This window comes from Eschscholzia californica, unplaced genomic scaffold (assembly GCF_041429995.1).
Source record: "Eschscholzia californica isolate CP2 unplaced genomic scaffold, dmEscCali1.0.p SCAF_5, whole genome shotgun sequence".
Classification (NCBI taxonomy): domain Eukaryota; kingdom Viridiplantae; phylum Streptophyta; class Magnoliopsida; order Ranunculales; family Papaveraceae; genus Eschscholzia; species Eschscholzia californica.
Window position 1 is genome coordinate 5,462,263 of NW_028238472.1, and position 23,703 is coordinate 5,485,965.

Genomic DNA, 23,703 nt, shown 5'->3' on the forward strand with positions numbered 1-23,703 from the left:
TTGGAGTGCTAGCGAGCTTTCAAGGAGGGAGATTAAATACACCGTTCGGTGTCCCAAGTAGAGGAGCTACGTTTGAAGCTCTTGGTCTTCTTTAATCTATTCAACTAGCTCGAGGGAAATAGCGATTAAGGTAATCTACTATCTTCCTATTAGTTAATTACTAGTTTTGCATGATGATCTTGGGGATACTAGTGTTAGACATTAGATGTCGTTATCCGCTATAAACACTAGTATAAGGGTATAATACCCTACAATTCAAAACCCCAGGAGACATTATATAGAACCCATAATTAGAGTCCCACCCTAATTAGGTTTTCTAAAAGTCCCTTTTGAATAAGATTAAGGAAATAGTCGAAATTAGAAACTAGTTTCTATTTTACTATTTCCCTAAGATGTGGCCTTCCCATGCAAGGGATCTTTCCCAGATCTGGCCGGCCCCTTATGAGCAGCCCATTGGTCATGGCCGACCACTCTCTTGGGCTCAAAACACCCTTTTGGTGCCCCGACCCTAAATCTCTCTTTTCGGGCCTTTTGTACTATCTTTGCCTAAACTTTCTTTAGGCCTATGGGACATATTTATGGGACTCTCCCGTTATTACATGTGTCATCCCACTAGTCATATCATCCGATCAAGTGTCACTCTTTGGTGTAACCCGATGTAGGATCCGGACGAAGTTAGTCGCGAATTACTTCGTAATTCGACGATCGTAGTTGGTTTCTAGCTAAACACTACGACCCCTAAATAATCCGGACTTGATGATCTTCATCATCAATTGTCCTATCCGACAAATTGCTCGCATCACATCTTTGGTCAAAGGACATATCTCCTTCACACATCAGGCTACATATTTTGTCTCGAAACAAATATTGTTTTATGGAGTTCAATAAAACAGAATACCGTGGCATTATCTTCCGCTGAAGCTGAATATCTTGCTGCTACTGAGGCAGCATGTGAAGGAGTTTGGTTGAGAAGATTTCTCGATGATTTACTCAAACTCAAGAACAACCAACTCTCATTCATTGTTATAAAATGTCAACAATTGCTATGACAAAAAATCCAGTGTTTCATGCAAGAACGAAACACATTGAGTTGCGTCACCATTTCATTAGAGATGTGGTAAACAAAGAGGAGATAAAATTAAAGTTTATTGAAACGAATAATCAACCAGCTAATTTTCTCATAAAGTCCATCAGTACTGAGAAATTTGAGAAGTTCGAGAAGTTCTTAAAAATTACAAATTATGAAGGGGTGTTGAAAGGTAATTAATAATTTTCTAGAAAATAATTATATATGTTTTAAGTATGCTTTTAGTTACATAATAGTTATGTCAAGAGTTGGGAGTTTAGGAAATCAAGAGTTTGGAGTTTAGAAAATAAAGAGTTGGGAGTTTGTAAGTCTAAGAGTCTAGAAGTTATTGTAAGAATTATGTCTATCTATGATCTATATAAATAGATGTCTTTGTAATGAGAAGATATCAAGAAAAAAACATTCAGTAATAGCAATATCTCAATACAATATGAGTTTACTAATTATTTTCTTGTCTTTCTTCTTGTAAAACAAACCAAAGCACCCAGAAGAAACACGTGAAACAATTCTACAGTCAATATATTTGACTGAAGACTACTCGAATTTGGAAAGATATTTGACCTTTTATGTAAGAAATCAAAACTTCCACAATGTACCTCGAAACCATGGTAGAAAAGAATTCCATCACGGCATCACCAATTTAAATTTGCCTAAATTGTGTAGCCAAAGAAGTTACCGTAAAACTTGTTCTCGTAAGACAAAATTTTCTAACCCGTTGAGGGTTCTCATTCACAAAACCGTATAACTGAAGCCAACCACATGAAATGTGCAGGGGCGGCCCAGGCCCAAAGCAACTAAAGCGGCTGTTTTGGGCCCAATCTACGAGAGGTCTTCGTTGGAGTTTAATGGGCTACACGCTTTTTATACTTACGACTTGAACTAAGTTTTAATAGAAGGGAAATGTTGTTTGGAGCGACGTTGAGAAGCGATGTGAAAAGCGAACCAATCGGAGTACGACACCAATTCAAAGGAGTAGAAATCACGTGCAATTCTGAAATTATAAAGAATTTACAGTTAAGTCCTCAACTTCACCGTATTTTGCTTTAGGCCCTGCCTAAAATCTGATCTGAACCGTTGAGGAGGTCAAAGTCCAGTTTATTTCTCTATTAAATAGAAACCCTTCCACGCCCAAAGTGGTTCTTTTAAGTTCGATCCAGATTCCGATAAAGAGTTCTCTGTTCTTTTAATTTCGATCCGGATTCTGATCAAGATTTTAGACGAGGGACCTAAAGCTAAACACGGTGAAGTTGATGACCTAACTGTAAATTCTTTATAATTTCAGTATTGCACGTGATTTCATCTCCTTTGGACAGGTGTCGTATTCCGATTGGTTCGCTTTTCACATCGCTTCTCAACGTCGCTCCAAACAACATTTCTCTGAATAGAAATGTAAGCTTGGCCTAGCGGATAAGAACACGACTTGTATGATGAAGGTCCAACCCACCCTCCAACAGCAAGAATTTTTTTTTTGTTTAATTTTTGCTTATATTTTTAAAGGGTCCCTATTCTCAATTTGGCTTTGGGCCTCAAAATTGATTGGGCCGGCCCTCGAAATGTGCATGAGAAATGCTCATAGCAAATTGAAACAAGTAAAAGGTTGAACCTCGCATTTTATTGACAAATATGGCAGATAGCAACTTATGATATTACCACTAGATGCTAAGAAGTAGCAATGGAGAAATGGACATAAAGCATGTACTGCCCCATGTAATGTAATTGGAGTTGCCATGCAGCTTCTTCAAGTTTAATTCCATCACAATTATTGTCCTCAGGACTGCTGCAAACACTACAAGTTGAAAGCTGCTCTGTAGCATAACCAACAATTTCACCGAGTGGTGAAGTAATCCGAGACGAAGGAGCCATCTGGGAAGAAAGCACCAAGGAAATACTGTCTGAGATCTGCATGTGTTCAAGGCAGAGGACAAGTACACGTAACACGCCTCCTCGCACTGTTGGTCAAAAAAACAATTTCATTTTCAGGTGTGTGAGAACATATCTATTTTATGGTCTTCCAACCTCTGACGAACTGATAGGACGAACAAGGTAGAAGAACTGTAAACATCACGGAATACAGCAAAAGAATATCCCAACATTGAAGTACTACTTGAGGACTATATTTTCATTTTTTTCCCCTCGAAAGGAACTGGTAAGACAATATTGAAATGCATACAAGATGAGGTTGCAGATAGATCTACCTTTCAGCTTCATCACTGGTCACATGACAGCTCGACCCTGGTGACTGAGTAGTGCAAACCACCAAGAGTTTCTTACTCAAGCCTTTACCAACTGCATCGATTTTCCTGTTTCTCTGGGTTCAAGCTTATACAATGAAAGCAATGAACCAGAAAGAGTATCTACACAGCAAATATCTGATGAACTCGGGTAACTACTTAAATCAGTTCTCATAACAACTAACAAGTAACAATCTGTTAAGGGTGAGACCCACGAGAAGTGCCAAAAGAGAAGGTGGCATGAGTAAATGAATCAGCGCCTTTAAAGGCACGTTTCCAAAGGAAGTTTCACAGCGCCCCCATTAGTATTATTTGTGCTCCCCCCTCCTCTTTGACCATGTTGGAAAATTCGAAGGCGTAACCTTTAGTGGTGTTATAAATTTTCCAAGATGAGTTGCATAATTACATAATAGGCTGAGGAAAGAAACTCCTCACAAAAGCTATACTGGGCTTACCTTTCTCTTTCTATGTCTTTTGGAAAAGAGTCATAAAAATGAAGAGAGAAAAGCCGGAAATTAAGTAAAAGGTTAAGTTCATTAAGTTTCATGTGAATTGGATCTTTTAAGATTATGATAGCTTGGGCCTTGGACACACACATATATAATTTGAAAGAGACAAATATCGGTTTATCACGAATCAAACTTTCCTTTTTCATCATTTTCCTTGTCGATAAGTACCCAAGTTACAATTTTGTGAGGTAATCAGGCATCAATCTGTTTTTGTATATATCTTAGGTATTCAGGGGTATTAGTCTATACCAATCCACCTATAATACAATGTTTATACAGATAGAATTGTGTCCTCATAATACTTTTATGTAATTATACAACTCGTCTGTTTGACGTTGTTCCTATCATGCATCCTTGTAATCCATGGCTAAAAGCTCAGGAGCTCTGGCAAATTATTCACAAAAATGAAAGATGTATAAGATTTTCTTCTCCTCAAAATCGAAGTATCACAAAAATTTAACAATGGAAAGTGATATAAACTCATCAACAGAAGCTCCAAATGTTTACAATACAAGTAACCAAGTACATTTACAAAAGAACAAAATAGAAACTAGTACAAGGTTGCGTACGCTAGGTTTCCAGCCGAATGGGTTAAGGAGCGCCAAAAAGTGTTTGAATCATATTTGTATAGGATAGAGGGTAAGGCCTCCTCATAATATTCCATGGCCCTGATTGAAAAATCAAAACCATAGAAAAGCTTTAAACTGTAGCCAAATTACCACTCCATTGTTTGCTTGTGGCAGCTCAGTTCCCACTCCCCCTGCACTCATGGTTAATAGCCCAACCACTCCATTGTTTACAGTAGGTCATATTTGTATTCATATTTCACTCTGAAAACACCTTAAGAGTGGAACAAGATAGAAGACAGAAAAAGAAATAGGAAAGATCAAAAAGCAGAAGGATTATTAAGACAAATAGAGAACTTGTAGTACATAACTAGTTGGATATATAAACAACAATAGGACTTCTCACACTGTGAACCCCATCATCTGACCAGAATAGTATTGTTGTCGCGTTTATTACATCAGCTGTTATATTAGATAACCATATACACATTAAAAAGAAAAAGTACTACTACCACTACTATATTATTTAGTCGGGAGGATCCATTGGGTGTGGTGGCATCCCCTGGCACCCCCATGGATCCTCCCCTGGATGTATAAACAACAATAGGACTTCTCACACTGTGAACCCCATCTGACCAGAATAGTATTGCTGTAGCGTTTTCTGCTTTTTGTAATCCATCTCCTTCAACATTCAGTACAAAAGACTTCTTCTGACTTACGGACTCAAAAGACAGAACACTAGGCTCAACAGTCGCCTTAATCATGTCATCCGAAGTGATGGTCGCCTTGTATGTCGAATTTGCATCGCCAACATTTGTTACAGTTCTTAGGAACTTGATCTTAATTGACTCTCCGTCTTTAACTTTTGCACCAAATGAAGGATAATTTAGATCCCTTGCAGTTCTGTTGGCAGCTCGATTTTCAGGACAAGTATGGTTAGTTATGAGCTTAACTTGGCTTTTACTGTAACCGATATCACAAAGCATATTGACATAGTCATCACTAACCAAGTCATACACCAAACCAGGATTTATCGCTTTTACCGGGTCTACATTACCCGCTCCAAAATCAAACACACTTTCATTGCCCTTGGTATCATTCATAGGAAAAGCTATAGCTAAAAGGAACAAATTAGTAAATGAACTAAGTGATGGGAAGGTACAAAAAGAAACTAAAAGCATGATAGACTTAGTTGAAATTACCGGTAGTCATAAGAGCAGATTTAATAGCAGAAGGAGACCAGGAAGGATGGAAAGATTTAACATAAGCTGCTGCTTCTGTAGCATGGGGGCATGCCATCGACGTTCCTGTCAGTACACTATACTTTACAGACCTTTTATCACCCGATGCACCTGATGGGCTAGCTTTAGGTGAGAATGCAGCAAGTATTTCAATTCCTGGGGCACTGATATCTGGCTGTTATATAATACATGACAAATAAGTAAGTGATAGAGAAGCTAATAAAGGCTAACTCGGGTGTTATTTGTTTCGTTCTCATCATCTTATTCTTACTATTCTGAATCTGAATCAATTAAGTAAACCTATAATCGACCCGAATCAGACATTCAGACGAGTTAGACATTAGAAGTTAGACTAAGCTAAACAAAAACTACCTCAGATAAATAAGTGATACCTTTACAATATCTGGTAAGATGCTGTTTGGTCCACGAGAAGAGAATGAAGCAACTAATGGAGCTTTGGAATTTTTTATAGACTCTGATTTGAGAATAGTTCCCACAGGTTCTCTGTTAGTTGAAATGCATAAGTTAGAGAACTAATAGTTTGAAGCACTAAACAACTATTATCTTTGAATATTTTTGCAAGCTTACTTGGTTGAGTTGAAGTACGAGAAGACACTTTTGCCGACCGTAGTATTTAAAAGAGTTGCCGGTAAGGAGGAAATGAATGAAAAATCGAAAAATCCACTGTCAGCAATCACGATAGTTCCTAATGCATTCGCTCTTAAAGCTTCTTCCACTCCAACATTTGATTCACATACCACAATCTTGTCCTTCACTAAATTTTCATCGAGGCAAGAGGAGTAACAAAACCTGAAATTTGAAACAAGACGAATAAATAAAACTCGAATTTGTTATCTTTATACTCCAGTAGTTGTAAAAGCTAAAGTATCAAAAGTTACCGAGCTTCTTCAAAGGAACAGTTAGTCGAGACATCTTTCCCATACAAAATAGGAAATCTAGTTCCATTTAATTGAAAGCCATTAATAGCATTACCCTGAACAAGAGCAACAAGGTCGATGAATAAGTGAATACAACATTCCATTCAAAATTGAAACACAACGTAAAACTATAGGAATCGAGAATGTATACCTCGAGTTTCTTCCCATTTCCAAGAACAACCTTGTCGATGATCCTACGATCTGTTTCCGTCGCTCCCACAGTTAATAACCAAGGTGCATTGCTAGTCACAGTTTTTCGCAAGGGACCGCTGTTACCTGCTGAATTTGATGTGAGAATTCCTTTTTGAAGCGCATGAAAAGCACCGATGGCAATAGGATCTTCATCAAATTCCTGGGAACGACTTGAACCTATTGAGACTGAAAGTGTGTCGACCCCATCAGCAATTGCGTCATCAAAGCCAGCAAAGATGCTGACACTGGTAAAGTCGGAATCTCCACAGACTTTATACACGGCAATTCTTGCAGATAGCACATCACCTCTAGCATTTCCCTTGGCTATTTCATAGAAACTCGCACCCTTCACTCTGTTGCCTGCTGCAGTTGATGCAGTGTGAGTACCATGTCCTTCGAAATCCCTCGCCCTGTCGTCTTGTGAATAATAACGAGCCCCGATGACCTTGCTGAATGTGCAACACAAATAAATATTAAATTTCTATATATATATTTACGTTTGGAAAGAACAGAAAACATCTACATAATAAAACAAGTTGATATGTGCTGGCCGGGACAAACCCCTCGATAAATCTAACGATCCGTCCCACGTCAACTCTCTCATCTTTTCAGCTTCTCACTTCTCACGGACAGACTCATTTGTCCCACATGCCTCTTCTCATCTCTCTCCATAACAACGATCGACTTCAGAGTTTCTCCACAAAAACGATCGGCTTCAGAATTTGATAGTAGACGGCAAAGTCAGTGTAGTTCGGGAAAAGATGGGAAGTCCCTGCACCTTATGTAGATCGATTGGCAGCAGGTACCCCAGCCCGAACTGTATCGGTTAGTTGGGTTAGACTCAAATCCACAAATCCTCCCGGAAATAGCTATCACAGATGAGGATTTGTACTAGCAGTCGCAGGTCAGAGCTTTGATCGAACGACGGAGGTGGGTTAAAAAGGGGAACCAGCCATACGTGTCTATCAATCTCTTTTCCCTAAGACTTTCTAGGACCGGGTGTCTGCTAACTGATGCCTACTGAAATAACGAAAAAAGTGGGTATTAAAGTTGATCCGCTCCCAGGGATGGGGGAAAATATGGTGTTATAGAGTCCCGCTATACCCATGCATCTTAAGAAATCTGCCTTCTCAGCGCCAAGGGAGTAAGAAAATTCTATTTTCATTTGTTTCATCAATTCCATTATGTTCTTTGAATTTAATTTTCGATTTTCTGATTTTTGTGCTTCTTCGTTTGGGGGTTCAGTCCATCACTTCTCCTAATCTGTTTGTGCTTCTTCGATTGGGGATTCAGTCGACGCCGGCAAGGTTAGTTTTTCTTTCTTATCATTAGATTTTTGGTTGTCTGAATCATTATAAATCCTTGATTTAGTTTTGATTACAAATCATTAGTTTTTCTTTTCATTGGCCGGACAGTTAAGTTCTGATTTTCACTCAAGTTATGTAGCAATAGGCAATATCAGAGATTTAGTTGGTAATCAAACAAACCTACTACTTTTTTTTTTGACTAACATTGACTAACAAGATTAGAATGTGGGTATTATAAAAATCACATCTTTTTTTGAATTTGGGTATGATCATATACTTTTAAAGGGATAAATCAATCAAGAACATAACCTACTTCGATTAGGGTATATAAATCCGATCCACAATCATCAACAAACTGAGACTGAAATTATAGTAATCGGATTCAGGAAAAATTGCAAGAAAAATTGATTTAATACATGATGCCATGTTTCTGCACGCTACATGTTTGCTGAAATGTCTATATGAATTTTCACAGCTTAGTTGGCTGGTGGGCATGACCTCCAAGTTACTTCTTCATTTTCTTTATATTTCACCATTGAATACACAAAGAAAAAAAATCCCTTTGCCAAAATTTACTGTGGTGGGTCCAAAGCTCCATCTTCCTTGCATTAAGGAACTTTTTCTTTTGTGGTTTCCATTACATTATGAAATGAGTGGGAACATGATTTTGCATTTGAGATTGAAATTCATAAAGATTTAACAACTATGCGAAAAGAAAAATCTAAGTATCACAACTGTGAAAATTATAGAACTCTTACAAATTATACTGCCAAATGACAATTCCGAAACTTGAAACCTTGATTCATGTTGTCTGTTAGTTAGTAAATGCGTAAACCTTAAGTGTTTTAATTAACTTATCATCAATTCCTTTTCAAGTGTTTACTATGTTATTATATACTTCATATGTTTTATTTTGTTAGTCACTTTTAGTCCAGAGAACTTAGGATCTCGTTAAGAGCAAGAAAGATGATAGAATAAAAAATATATTGACGTTAGCCGAGGACAAAGAATATAATATATTTTCTTTGGTTCATCTAAAATTAAGTTTATACCGGATTTTACTTTCGGACGACTGTTGTGTTTTACCATTTCTTATACCGGAAAATCTCATTTTATTTAGAGAGTAAAATTTTACTCTTAGTAGGATAGGATAGGTGTACCAAGATTACCTTGGAAAAAATAAGGGACAGGCAGCGAGAACTTTATAGTTTGCCTCTTTTTACAATAGACAATTCTTTTGGTTGTTTCCATATACCTCTGATAAAAATTACTCTACAACTTGATGTTGCTTCCAAGCCTTATAAATGTCCAATTGCATACACATTATTTCCACTTACCATCTGGTTTCCCACTATCTCGCTATCAGCTTGATTATGCTTAAGACCCATTTTCTATTTTGGTTTATGTTACTGTTGTTTTGGTTTGATTAAATGTCTCAGAGTGTTGGTTAGATGTCTTCAGTTTTGGTTTGTGTTTTTCTTCTCAAGGTTTGTATTTTCTACTCAAAATCCAATTTTTTTGCAATCTTCAGTTTTAGTTTGTATTTTCTTATTAATTTTGTGATTTATATTTTTCTTCTCAAGGTTTGTATTATCTTCTCAAAATCCATCGTTTTTTTCCAATCTTCAGTTTTGGTTTGTATTTTCTTATCGGTTTTGAGGTTTGTATTTTTTTTCAATCTTCAGTTTTGATTAATATTTTCTTCTCAGTTTTCTTCATATGCTCACGAAGTTTTGGTTTGTGATTCTGATTAGTTTAGTAGCTGGGAGCTTCTTCGGTGCTCTACTTATTTGCTCCAAGAACCAATTCCTTAACAACCAGCTGATCTTATTGTTGTTCATTTTCCTAATCATGTACTCATTCTGAAATTTTATGGACACACAAACATAGACATTTAAATGTTGAAACATGAAAGAAGTTTTGGTTTGTGTTTTTCTTCTCAAGGGAAGAATATAAACATGAAAGAAGTTATGCATATAAACAAATTTTTCGACTTTTTCAACCAAATTGTGGTAGATGAATGGTTTTAGTGGATGCATATAAAAAAATTTGAATATACTTTCGTAGGCCACGATCAAGGAAGTTTACAGGAACTTAATGTCATTGTAGTAGATAAATGGTTTTAGTGGATAAAGAAGGAAGAACAAACTTGGGCATTATAATATGTAATTTCCTTCTTTCATTTAACCATTGTAGGTTCATTTGTTTAGTACATTAGCTTTCTATAGGTTTGAGTAGACGGGAATAGTTTATTATGCATGTCTTAAATTCGTTTTTGTTTATTATGCTACTTATATACTTCCCTTTTTAGCTCAAATAACATCTATACATGGAAGAAGTTAACCTAAGTTTGAAAAACTCGCCAAAACTTCTGGTTTGTAAAGCAATGGTTTCTACCAAATCAAGACTTAAGTATGTTACACCCTTTATTTGATATTATGCTTTGTTTTTAAATATTTTGAGTGCCACATGAAATTTTAGAGTTTTTTTTCGTATTTATTCTTTTCAGTGCAAATCAACTGGAGGCTAGTGAATCTTGGAGATATCAAGAGAAGAGTTTTTTTCGTATTTATTATTTTCAGTGCAAAATTTAATTGGAGGCTAGTGAATCTTAAAGACCTCAGGCGAAGAACACTATATTTCTTAAGATATCTATTATGGTCTAAACATTTTTAATATTTAAACTAAAAAAGATAGTTTTTCAAAATCTCTAGAATAACTATTGATATTTATCTACTAAAACAGCCATGTCAAACAAGAAAATAAAGTAAATTTAGAGATTTGTATTGGACAAAGGATTATCTTACTTATTAAGAAATAAATTAATTTTATTTTACTAAATTTATTAAACTCAATATAATCAGTAACTCAATCCGGTGAAAGTATACATTATTAATTAAGAAATCTTTATTGATTTTTTTCTATAATCATTACTTTGAGATCATCCAAGAAATATTTCATTTTTTTTAATAGTACTACTATAAAAACCCACAAACAAGAGAATAACACCATTCAACAATTTCTCATTAGAAGAAGATAAGAAAGAAAAATAAGCAAAGATGGTTTACCCTCCATGCGATAGTTTTGGATGTGATGGTAAGCTCTCTGAATTTCCTATTTAAATGTCTTATGTTAGTTTTAGCTCCTCCATTCTTATTATCTTATAATAAAAGGACAAATCCATGTTGGAATGGACATTCTAGATTCAACACATTTTTCATGGCCAGTAATTTAAGACAATGGACTAGGTTTGACCCAATTCTTTGGGCAATTAATACATTGTTTGTGTAATATGTGAAAGCAATCATCTTCACTATGACTTGATGAATAAATATAATATTTCACTGATCAGATTACGATCTCCATGATTCAGGTCTAGTAACTAAGTTATGTGATTCGACAAAGTAAATTATTGTACAAATTTGATATCTACAAAAGTTTAATTTCTTTTGATATAAATCTCTAATGGCTAATCTCAAGTTCATTTTTGTAAAGTTCAGTTGTAACGCATACATCTCTTTACTCGAAAAACTAGATGTCAAATCCTACTAATTAGTTGATTGTAAACGCAGCTCCGACGTTTAATTGGCCAGAAGTAGTGGGAAAGCCAGGAGTCCAAGCAAAAGCAATCATAGAGAAAAGTCATCCAGAAGTAACGGGCCTTATAATACCAAAAGATTACCTTGTGACTGGAGATTTCTGTTGCAATCGCGTTCGGATCTTTGTTAACGCTGACACTCAACAAACTGTCGCCTTTATTCCTAAAATTGGATAAAAGGACATCAATGGATCATCAAATATTTTATTTGTTTAAATAAACTAGAGTATAAGATCTATTTATGAATAAATTGAGCTTATCAATCTAACTTTCTATTAGAATAAAATGAAATCATGTCTTAATAAATGACATAATAGGGGCTGACCACGGAAGCTTTCAGGTTGTGGTCGACCCTATTTTCGGGCCAAATAGCATTTCTCTAAACGTAATTTTTGGTTCTCCATGCACATGAAAATTGTAACCTCAAGTAATCCTCACTTAAGCTTTAAGGACCTCATCTCTCACAATTGTCACACCTCAGGTCCAACTTGAATTCATTTCACCTCTATATAAAGGACTTGCCTTTCTCCCTCTTGTTGCCTTCGGTTCTCACCAAACTTATTACTCCTAGAAAGAGCAAAAACATATCATTCTCTCTTCAATGGCATCTCTATTTGTTAGCGTAACCAGATCACGGTGAGGCAAGGTTTGCAATCTATCAAAGAAGCTAGAATATTACACTGTCGGACACGAAAATGATAAAGTCAAAGTGTTATCGAGGTGGAAAAGGTAGTCGAAATTCGTCTTCATCATCAAGTTGTATAGGAAAGATGTTAATAATTATGGTGAAGTGATGAGACAGGAAGTCATGGCACTATAGCAGTTGAACCATATTTCAGTGGTGCATGTCACAAATATACCACCCAATGGATATCTTTGATACTTAAAAATATTTTAGAATTATGGCGGTGGTGGTGGTGGTTTGCATTGGTGGTGGTGGTTGTTTGTAGTGGAGCTAGTGGTGGTGGGTGGTGTTGATGACATTATGTAGTATTGTTGTTGAGTGTAGCTAATAACAAATCCAACTAATAATCATTAATGTTGAATTTATGGAAAAATTAACTAAATATTTTTCTATAATTTACTTTGTTTAGTGAGGACAATTTCAGACCCAAGGCATTGATTGGTACGCGATTGTTTTTTTACTTGAAAAAATAAATCGAGTACTGATCTATAGACGAGATGACTTGTCTGTATTTACTTTTTTTTCAAACCAAACAGTAAAGTGAGGTATTGTGATGATTAGTGCTCGCATTACGAGACTATTGCTCTTGGTAATCGTTTTCATAATCAAACAATCTTCCTTAGCTTGTTGTGTGTCCTATACCTTAATTTTAGCATTACTTCTAATCAGACTTATTGAATTGTATTTAACTCCTAAATGTATAGAACTTGGTTCAAATGAAACTTTGCATGCGTCAGACTTAGCCCTGGTGGAAATGTTCCGCTAAAGACAACATTGAAATCTGGTTGCATGTAAAGAATTCACAATATTATTCATAGTATAGACAGATACCCGAATTAGATTAGAACATTAATCTCTTCTTTGAACTATTAATCCTTTACCTGAGACATGTTTTAAGTTTTTCCCCCTCTCAATTTGTACAATGTAGAATCAAAGAGATTTCGATTATGGGTCCACCTTGCTATTTAACCATTTTCAATGATTTATTTCGTTTCATATTTTTTTGATGATATTGTTTCGTCAGGAAGTATGATATTAGATACATGCTAGGGCTAACACTCAATTTTAAATATTTTGAGTGCCACATGAAATTTTAGAGTTTTTTTTCGTATTTATTCTTTTCAGTGCAAATCAACTGGAGGCTAGTGAATCTTGGAGATATCAAGAGAAGAGCTTTTTTTCGTATTTATTATTTTCAGTGCAAAATTTAATTGGAGGCTAGTGAATCGTAAAGACCTCAAGCGAAGAACACTATATTTCTTAAGATATCTATTATGGTCTAAACATTTTTAATATTTAAACTAAAAAAAATAGTTTTTCAAAATCTCTAGAATAACTAGTGATATTTATCTACTAAAACAGCCATGTCAAACAAGAAAATAAAGTAAATTTAGAGATTTGTATTGAACAAAGGATTATCTTATTTATTAAGAAATAAATTAATTTTATTAGACTCAATATAATCAGTAACTCAATCCGGTGAAAGAATACATTATTATTAAGAAATCTTTATTGATTTTTTTCTATAATCATTACTTTGAGATCATCCAAGAAATATTTCATTTTTTTTAATAGTTGATGTGACACGAAAATGTCACATTTGGAGAGCCTAACTTAGACTAATTAGTCATTTTCGAGTGTTATCAATAATATTATATGTGTTTTTCATGTTAGGTTCTTATTTTGGAGTTAAGCGTGTGACTCGGAATAAAAGGAGCGAATTATCACTATCATTTCATGTGCCGAAAATGAGAGAAAAAGACTTTAAGCAAATCAAATGACAAGTATAGTCAATGACGAGTCCGACGGTGAAAACGGTATTCAATTCGGAGTTCGGACGGGGAAGATATGAAAGACAGAAGTCCAAAGGTATTCTAGTCCTTTGTGAGAATTTGAAGATGTAGAGACAAGGATGGAGGCACTCTCTTGGTTTTTAAATCAAAGCCCAAGAGCCCAATGAAGAATTATATGGGCACCCTCTCTTTATGGATCCAAGTCAACAAAGTCTAAAGAAATTGACTAAGTCTTGACCTAGGGTTTGAGTAGTAAACACAAGTTGGAGTTTACTATTCATCATCTTCTATCTTGGGAAAGAGGCAACAAGGGAGAGAGAGAAAAGGAGGCTAGAACTTTAGGGTTTTAGTGTTCTTGGAAGTTAGAGGGTTTGAAGAGAAAGACAAGAGAGAAGAAGGAGGATCCGGCCAAAGCATAGGCCGGCCAGCACACTAGGCCGGCCTAGCTTTGGCCGGCCGAGCAGCAGCTCGGGCTGCAGCACGAGCTGCTTCTCGGGAGCTGCTCGGGTCTTCAAGGAAGCTGCTGCGGGAAGCTTCCACGGGAGCTCTGCAGCTCGGACGGCCAGCTGCTGTGCACTTGAAGAGCAGCTGCTTGGTTGCACGGGATGGAAGCTTCACGGGACGGCCAGACAGCAGCACGGGAGGGCGAGTAACCTGCTCGGGATGCTTCCAAGATGGCACGGGACGCCTAGGGTTTACTCATATGCGGCTCGGGAAGAGAGATGTGGCCGGATCTAGGGTTTTGGCCGGATTCCCTCACCTTCTTTGGCCGGAATTTTCTAGGGTTTCCGGCACTTTCTTGCCCGGAAACCTTAGGGCTTTTGCTCCCCATGTCCTTGGCTTGCTTCTCATGTAGTTTGATTTGATTTTGGACAAGAAATTTCTAGAGAGAGAAAGCTAGGGTTAGCTTTAATGGAGGTTGTGTTCTAAATGGAGAAGATGATGGTAGTCCCTATGGGGAACCCAGAAAATTGCTAAGGGGAGATTGGCTGCAACTAAAAACTCATATTTTCCGACGATCTTAGCCTCGAACCACATCGAAAAAGGGGGATTTTCTCACCATTTCCTTTCTATTTCTTATTCAATCACCATGTTTAGCTAACTTTAGTTTGTCGATTATATGAGATGAAATGTGATGAATTCGTGACTATGTTTAATATGATTTGATGTTTTGATTATAAATTGATGTTCATTTATTTCGGTTATCGTTTTGATCGTAATTTCATGTGTTTTGTCAAGCACTTCGCATAGTTAATAGACGAAACGAAGTATTCGATATCGATCGTAGTCTAAGTCATAATTTCATGTGTCTTGTCATGCACTTCACATAGTTAGGCGACTAGACGACACTTTCGATGACTCGGGATTAACCGATTTAGACGTTTGTTTGACTAAGTATGATCTCCGGATATAGATAGTACTTAGAGACATCTACTTTAGGAGTCGAATATCGATTGTACCTCGACACATCAAATCGGACTACACATAGTCGTAGGTTTATCATTATGGATTCCCGGACTTCGACACCTCTCTCACTTATTTGTTGCCCGAATCGAGTCTTACCGTCTCCCGACTCTTGTTCCTTCCACTCTTCTCTCGAATCTCTCTCACCCGTTTTACCTTACGTATTTAGTTTTACTTGTTTTATTTCTTATTGCTTAATCAATCAAAAACCCTCGTTATCTTTGTTTCTTTCCTTTTTAGTCTAAGTTAGCATTTGATATCTAGACCGAGGGATAAGACCCTTCGACATCCAAACTACCTTCCTATCCTTGGATCGACTCCGGTTTTACCGGTTACTACTTGATACCTCCGCTTGGGTGTGCAACTTTTTCGGGTGCATCAAGTTTTTGCCGCCGCTGCCGGGGATAGGTTTAGTAGTTAGAACATTGTTTGTTGTTTTGTTCATTAGTTTAGTGTTATTTGCTTCTTAGACGTCTTTATTTTATTTTGTACTTTCTTTATTTCATTTTTTTTAGGTACTGTTTTATAGAAAAGAGTCAAAAGTGACATAAAGGCGAAGGAAAAGGAAGGATTCGAGAAGTTAAGAAGAAAGGCGAACGAAACGAGAGGAGCACTCGATAGTATCGCATTCTATCCCATCCTTTTTACTCGTGTGTGATTGTTTAGTTCTTTAAGTGTTAGCTTCCATTTTGTGATTGTGTCTTAGTATCCTTGAACATTGTGAGATCATGGCAAGTTGGTCATTTGATGAGAATGACCTTATGCGAACCCTTTTCAACACTAATCGACCATCTACAAGTCACCGGGACTACTCAAATTTATATAGGAATGTTACGACTAGTGATAGGAATAGGCGAGTTGAGTCTGGCCGACCTAGGATGACCATGGGTGAATATCGACGAATGTATGGAGTTGGTCAGACTCGTGATGAATATGGTCTTAGGGATTATGAGCATGAGGGTAACCAACCCCGCAGGAGTCTTCGTGACTATCGATAAGAATTTGAGATGACCACACCTTCATGTATGGATTTGTCATTTCATGATAACCGTAGTTCCATTAGTATTGATTGGCCACGTCGAAGTCTTCGTGACTATCGACAAGCATATATGAACGGTTCACTTAGGAATGACAATTTCCGACTCGATGATTTTACTCAAAGAGTCGAGTCTAGGTATCTACATGAAGGTAGTGAAGAAAGGACCATGGAGACCATTAGCCCGGTTTGTGCTATTTGTGCGAGCTTAGACCATTTAACCGAGTATTGTCCCATGAACCGTGTTCCGCGAGAGTCTTCGTCTAGTTATACTCATATGCCTTATTACGAGGAGATGTCTGAAGATACTCTCCAAGCAATTTTAGAGTACCAAACTAAATTTAATCGAGATATAACAGAGATCACGGAACGGATTCTCAAAATTGTGGATAGACTTGAGTCAGAGCATATCATCGACGAGGAAGGGGTTTGCGCACCCCAAACTCAAGAAGAGACTATGAATGATGGTGAGGGTAATACACCTAACTCTAGTCTTAAGTTAAATGTCGAAGAAGCTCTTGATAGACCCTTAGATCATGAACTGAGCGATGAACCTTATTGCTCAATCCCTAGACCATTGTCATCTCACCATGATCCGACTACATTAGATTTTTAATGTTCAGGATGAGGGCTTTATGAGAAAATTTGGGGATGAAACTATTATGAACTTTCCAATTTTTGACACTTGTGAGGAGGCAGTCTTAGATGCCATATTAGGAAGGAATGGTGTTGTAACCAACTTTGAGGCTCCAGATGCCTTTAAGGACGTCGACGACATAGAAGTCAGCGAGATAATGGATAGCCTGTTGGATTATTTACCTAAGGAAACCACGGACCTTGACTTGGTCCCCGAGCATATTGCCTTACCCTTAGAGTTTAGTTCGACCTTCCACATGATCTCAGACTCGGTTGTTGACCCCTTGAGGGACACTTCGGACGTCAGCATGTCTAGGGACTTAGTGGATGTTTTATCCACTAAGGTTGAGTTTGATTATTTGCCTCGGACTGACCTCTTAGACCTTCATTTGCATGTCGATCCTTTTGACGACTGTTTAGTCGTCGCCCCTAGCATCTATGCGCACTTAGTGGACCGTGCATCCACTAAGTTTGGGGATGGCTTCTTTTCGCTTATAGTCTCACGTGCACTGTCTTGGTTTAATGTTCTTGTGAGACTTTTAGCATTTGTATATAGCTTTCTTTGGGTTGACCCCCAAATCTTCCGTCTTTTGCTTTATGATCGTTAGGCCGACTAAGGTGGCCTTTGATGTTTGTGGGTAACATCTCTGAAAACCCTCCGCGAGACATAACTCGTGCTCTTGTGTGAAAGCAAGAGAATCAAAGGCTAATTGCATAGCTCGATGCAATCGTGTATACCCGCGTTAGTGGTAGAATTCTATATGGTCATGCTTTTTATGTGCTTCATTCTCATATACTTTGGATATTTTAGGAGCATTTCTTATACGTTTTACTTCTAAGACGTGGTTTGTTCCAAGATTTGGGATGGCGTGAGCTTGGCATCAACTTGGAACCTCGTTATACATGAGTCTTGGTAGTGTCATCTTTTATCTCCTTCGGTTATGGTAATATCTCTCCACTCTTCTCTTTAAATTGATGTGCCTCTTTATCTTTTGGTGAGTGTATGCTTAGAACATTGAGGACAATGTTAGTTTTAAGTTTGGGGATGCGGGATATGACCATAACCAATGCATGACCATGGGTTTTAAAGACAAAAGGGTTCAAATTTTAGCTAATTTGAAAAATTTTGAACATTTTGAGTAGATTTGCATGTGATTATAGTGATAGTTTTAAGAATGTTGATGCATATGTGTCGAGTTGATGAGTTTTGTGATTGCTAATGGTGTTTGCATGAAAGTCGAGTCTTTGAGTGTTTCCGTTATACTATGGGAGTAACATCTTAGTGAAGAAGAAACATCTCTAAGAGACCTAGAGTAGTCATTAGTGGAGACTTAACTCATGTGAGAGCTCAAAGCCTAAATTGTCCTTCGAGTGTACTCTTCCGCGCTAACTCCGAGTAGAATGAAGAGCTACTCAACCTCGTACCTATTAAAAGAGCTCATTTGATCTCGTGTGCTCAACTTCCTTAGCCACTAGGAGTGACATTAGGATAGCGAATTAACCTTGCCCTTGTAGTCCATGAAACCCGATAAGAATGCCAACTAGAGGGAGGCGGATACTCCATCACCATCCATCATCTTATATCCCGAGAATGAAGACATGAGAAGAAAGAATGAAGAATGTCAAGAGCAAGTATGAAATGAAAAGTTGATTGCAAGAATAGAGTTGTGTGTGTTGTATTTTGTTTTGGTTGATTGTATTTGTGTTATGAAAAAGAAAAAAAAAGAAAAAAAAAGAATGAAAAAAAAAAGAAAAGAAAAGAAAGAAAAAGGAAAGCAAGAATGAAATAAAGTTGTTTATGTTATGTTAGAGCATGTTAGCTCTTTTGTTTGAGTAATGTGATTGTATATATGTGTTTGTGTTCATGTTCATGAATCAATATTCGAAGCAAGAAGCAAATGTGGAAGTGCTTGAGAAGTTCTATAATGAAGTAGTCGACATTCTCGGGAATCCACCATCATCATCCATTTCTAGTACCCGCTAACCTTTAGAAGGCATCTTTAGAGGGTAGAATGGGTGAGAAGGGCGAGTGAGCTTCCCCACTCTATATAGCGGCTAATTCCTTTTCAAAGATTATTCGTTCCAAAATGTTGTCCTCACCCCTTTTTATGTGTTGAGTCCATGTTAGTGATTACACTCACACATACGAGCGAATCTCACTCGTCCTTCATCATCAAGTTGTATAGGAAAGATGTTAATAATTGTGGTGAAGTGATGAGACAGGAAGTCATGGCACTATAGCAGTTGAACCATATTTCAGTGGTGCATGTCACAAATATACCACCCAATGGATATCTTTGATACTTAAAAATATTTTAGAATTATGGCGGTGGTGGTGGTGGTTTGCATTGGTGGTGGTGGTTGTTTGTAGTGGAGCTAGTGGTGGTGGGTGGTGTTGATGACGTTATGTAGTATTGTTGTTGAGTGTAGCTAATAACAAATCTTACTAATAATCATTAATGTTGAATTTCTGGAAAAATTAACTAAATATTTTTCTATAATTTACCTTGTTTAGTGAGGACAATTTCAGACCCAAGGCATTGATTGGTACGCGATTTTTTTTTACTTGAAAAAATAAATCGAGTACTGATCTATAGACGAGATGACTTGTCTGTATTTACTTTTTTTTCAAACCAAAAAGTAAAGTGAGGTATTGTGATGATTAGTGCTCGCATTACGAGACTATTGCTCTTGGTAATTGTTTTCATAATCAAACAATCTTCTTTAGCTTGTTGTGTGTCCTATACCTTCATTTTAGCATTACTTCTAATCAGACATATTGAATGGTATTTAACTCCTAAATGTATAGAACTTGGTTGAAATGAAACTTTGCATGCGTTAGACTTGGCCCTGGTGGAAATGTTCCGCTAAAGACAACATTGATACCACCTGAGGCTGAGGGAATGTTACAGATCTCACGACTCTTTGGGGTGTTCCAGAGCCTGAGTTATATAGGTATAGTTTCAAGCTTAGTGTGTTTTGTGCCTTTTAGGTGAGTTTTGTGGAGCCTTAGCCCAGTACAAAATCATGTACAGATAGGTCAGTGAACAAGGGGATCTGGTTTCAATTCTTGTATATAGTCAGTGTTAAAATGGTATCAAGTATGTCAAAATACAACCCTAATTTGTAAACATAAGATTAACTGCAAATACAACTTCATCATCTAACACAACTAATAAAACTTGGGTTTCATATTTGATTTGTACAACAAAATTTCTACCACAAATAATTTCCATTGAAAATTACATACAATATTCAACATGACAAAGCCTTGGTCCAATGAGCTCAAACTCATGAAGCTTCTAAGCCTGGTTTTGAACTATATACCTCAAGATCTTTCCAAGGTTAAACCAATTTTAGCATATATTTCGTCACACTTGGGATGTTTTGGTCTCTTGACGTGAAGGAGTTTGTAACACGGCCGATTTCAATCCAACTGCAACCAACTTCCATTTTGAAACCCATCTCTCATCCTTTTCTCACTCTATCAACACTTTTCCATATCCCCTATTCACCATATATATTTGACAACAGAACAGGATAGAGAGAGAGAGCTCTCTGACCCAACCCATGTTGACCATAGCCAAGTATCATAGTGGTATATGTGATTGAGTTCTTATCTCGTATACTAGCGAAAACTTTCTCTGCATAACTTATAGCACCACATTTGGAATACATGTCCAAAAGAGCCGTGCCGACAAAGACATTTTGCTCCAATGAGTGGCGGAAAGCAAAACATTGCAGGCGTTTCTCTAAACTGATTCCACCTGCTGGATTGCAAGCAGGAAGAACAGATGCCAGAGTTACAGAATTAGGGATTTCATTTTGACTGATCATCACTCTAAAAGTAGTGAAGGCATGTTCGATCTGTCCATTTTGTTTGTAACCTGCAATTATCGAGATCCACGCGACTATACCTGTAGAATGAGTATAATAGTTCTCAATTAATGGAAATTTTTTTGTACCAATCAGACCAGATTTAGCATGCATATCTATCAGATAACTGTCCATTCCCTCAAATCGGATCCCATGCCGGAAGAGATAAGCATGAGTTTGTAGACTGTGAGAAGTCTACGGGTCGGAAGTCAGAAGGTGATATAAAAGATAAATACCAACTTAGTGAAATTGAGTTAGAAATTGTACCGTTTTAGGTGTCTTGCATTCCAACTGTTGTTGATGTCCAGACCTTCCTGTGAGCGGAGCTTGTATGCTCCCTGTCCCACTACTTGGGTGATCAGGTAAGGCCCTTCCCAAGTGGGAGCCAGTTTGCCTGCTCTTGTTTGCTCGGTGTTGTGAAAGAGCTTTCGAAGTACCCAATCCCCAACTTTGAAGGATCTGATTCAGACATTTTTGTTATAGTGAGAGGTTGTTCTCTGTTGGTAGACGACGTTTCTAATAGCTGCCTTGTTTCTTAGTTCATCAATTGTTTCGAGATTGTGGTTAAGCTCGACCCAATTGCTTTCTTCTTCAATACACTGGTACCGTGCGGTAGGAACTCCTGTTTCAGCTGGGATTACAGCTTCAGAACCATAAGGTAATGAGAAAGGGGTTTCACCTATTGGCGTTCGTATAGTTGTTCGATAAGCCCATAGTACTGCTGGTAGTTGGTCCGCCCACGTTCCTTTAGCTTTCTCCAGTTTTTGCAGGGAGTTCATGATCATTTTGTTAGATGATTCGGTCTGGCCATTGGCTTGAGGATACCTTGGGGTTAAGAAGCTGAGTTTTATACCCTAGTCTTTGTAAAAGTCTTGGAACGTGAAGCTAATGAATTTAGATCCGTTGTCTGTGACTATATATCTCCTTAGGTACCCCTAGTGTTGTTATAAAGGTCGGGCCGGACCGGGTTAGGCCCGGGACCGGCCTGTACGGATAACGGGCCTGGTAAGCCCGGGTTTATAACCGGTCCCAGGCTGGACCTATAGTTTTGGCACGTCGGGCCAAAATTGGCCCGGCCCGGGAAGAACCCAGGTTTCGGCCCGGACCGTCAGGCCGTTGAGACGAGCAGGGTTATCCGGCCCGTCCCGTCTCAATGGTCAGATTTCAATTTTTTTTCAAAACCAAGTACAAAATACGGCTAGGTGGGGTTTTTACCATTTCTACCCCCCAACTAGCCGTTTTCTAGTTGTTGGGGGGGGGGGGGGGGGGTAACAAGTGTCATTTTACTTCCCCCCCTTTTGTTATAAATACCCCCCTTCATTACTCAATTTTCATTCAAAACTATCTCATCTTCTCTACTTCTCTTAACTTCATCTTCAAGCTCTATATTCTTCAAACTCTAAAAATTTTCATCTTTATTGTTTTACCTCTCATTCTTTACAAACTACAAAGATTCAAGATTTCAAAATTTTCAAGTATTGGTTTAGTAATTAAAGAGGACTATTATTCAAGAGTCAAGTGATCAATTATTGAAGACTTCAATTAATTACTTTATTAATCAATTATTCAAGACTTCAATTAAGTGTATCAAGTAAGTAATTTACTTCCTTATCAACCTATTTGAGTTTTTTACATATAATTTCTTTTCTCCTATCGTCTCATTTTTAATTTAGTTATGGATAACTATGATTTTGGTAGTCCCTCCGGACATGATAATGTCCAAATGTCCGGTGAAGAACCAACTATAGAGACTAATAGCCCCGGAACTCAACGATCTAAAAAAACTGAAATCCGAAGTATGGAATTATTTTACAATGGAAGAAAGAACGGTCAAAGGGGTTAAAAGTATGAGGGTGGTTTGTATGTTTTGTAAAAGAGATTATGTCGGAGACCCTTCGAAAGGATCGTCTACTTTAAAACGACATTTACAAACTTGTAAACCTAAGCATGAAGGGGGTGCTCCAACTCAAACAACCATAGTTTGAAGTTAAAATAGTAGTCAACCATTATTTACATATAATAGTAAAAAAATGAGGGAAGATTTAGCTTTATATATTGCAAGTGGTGAACAACCTTTAACATTTGCCGAAGATCCAAAATTAGAACGTTGGCTTAAGAATTCCGTTCAACCCTTATATCGTAAAACTAGTAGACGTACCATTAGGAATGACATCATTGAACTTTTTAAAAATCAAAATTTTTTTGTGTGAACGAACTACAAAATGTGAGAACTTAATTTTCTTGAAAAAATTTCCGATGCTCTTACTTACATTGATAGTTCAAATAGTAGATGGCAAAATTACTCGAAATGTGTAAAGCTAGGGGTCTAAAACCCAAAAAAATTTATGGTGGATGAACCCACACGTTGGAATGCAACATATCTAATGTTAAAATCGTATAGTGGTTATGAAAAATGTAATTCTTGACTTTGTTGGATTTGAAAATCAATTTGGTTTGAATATTTTTTGTTTTAAAAAATGTGATTTATTTTTAAATGTTCTAAAGGTTTTTTATAAATCTACCACTATATTATCCGGTATTTAT

General features: G+C 37.2%; 1 protein-coding gene and 1 long non-coding RNA gene across 2 annotated transcripts; one reads left to right on the top strand and one right to left on the bottom strand.

Annotated features, from left to right (window-relative positions):
* Positions 1–2,746: 2,746 nt before the first annotated feature.
* On the bottom strand, positions 2,747–7,436 carry LOC147536525 (subtilisin-like protease SBT4.4). The gene is made up of 9 exons (XM_086642679.1): positions 7,417–7,436; positions 6,724–7,213; positions 6,534–6,628; positions 6,223–6,444; positions 6,027–6,138; positions 5,596–5,809; positions 4,906–5,504; positions 3,104–3,139; positions 2,747–2,986 (listed from the first exon to the last, which is right to left on the bottom strand). The coding sequence occupies exons 1-9, from the start codon at positions 7,434–7,436 to the stop codon at positions 2,747–2,749; spliced, it is 2,028 nt and encodes a 675-aa protein (XP_086498805.1).
* A 102-nt stretch (positions 7,437–7,538) lies between these two features.
* On the top strand, positions 7,539–10,778 carry LOC147536526 (uncharacterized). The gene is made up of 3 exons (XR_015226401.1): positions 7,539–7,908; positions 8,010–8,071; positions 10,581–10,778. It is a non-coding gene; the product is annotated as an uncharacterized LOC147536526 (long non-coding RNA).
* The last annotated feature ends 12,925 nt before the right edge of the window (positions 10,779–23,703 follow it).

What these genes read in the sequence shown, in the direction of transcription:
- LOC147536525 (XM_086642679.1), bottom strand. Translation starts at nt 7,436, where the DNA reads ATGGAGAGAGATGAGAAGAG. An exon ending in TCGTACTTCAACTCAACCAA is followed by an intron (nt 6,139 to 6,222) that starts GTAAGCTTGCAA and finishes TTCAACTAACAG; the next exon opens with AGAACCTGTGGGAACTATTC. An exon ending in TCTTACCAGATATTGTAAAG is followed by an intron (nt 5,810 to 6,026) that starts GTATCACTTATT and finishes ATTATATAACAG; the next exon opens with CCAGATATCAGTGCCCCAGG.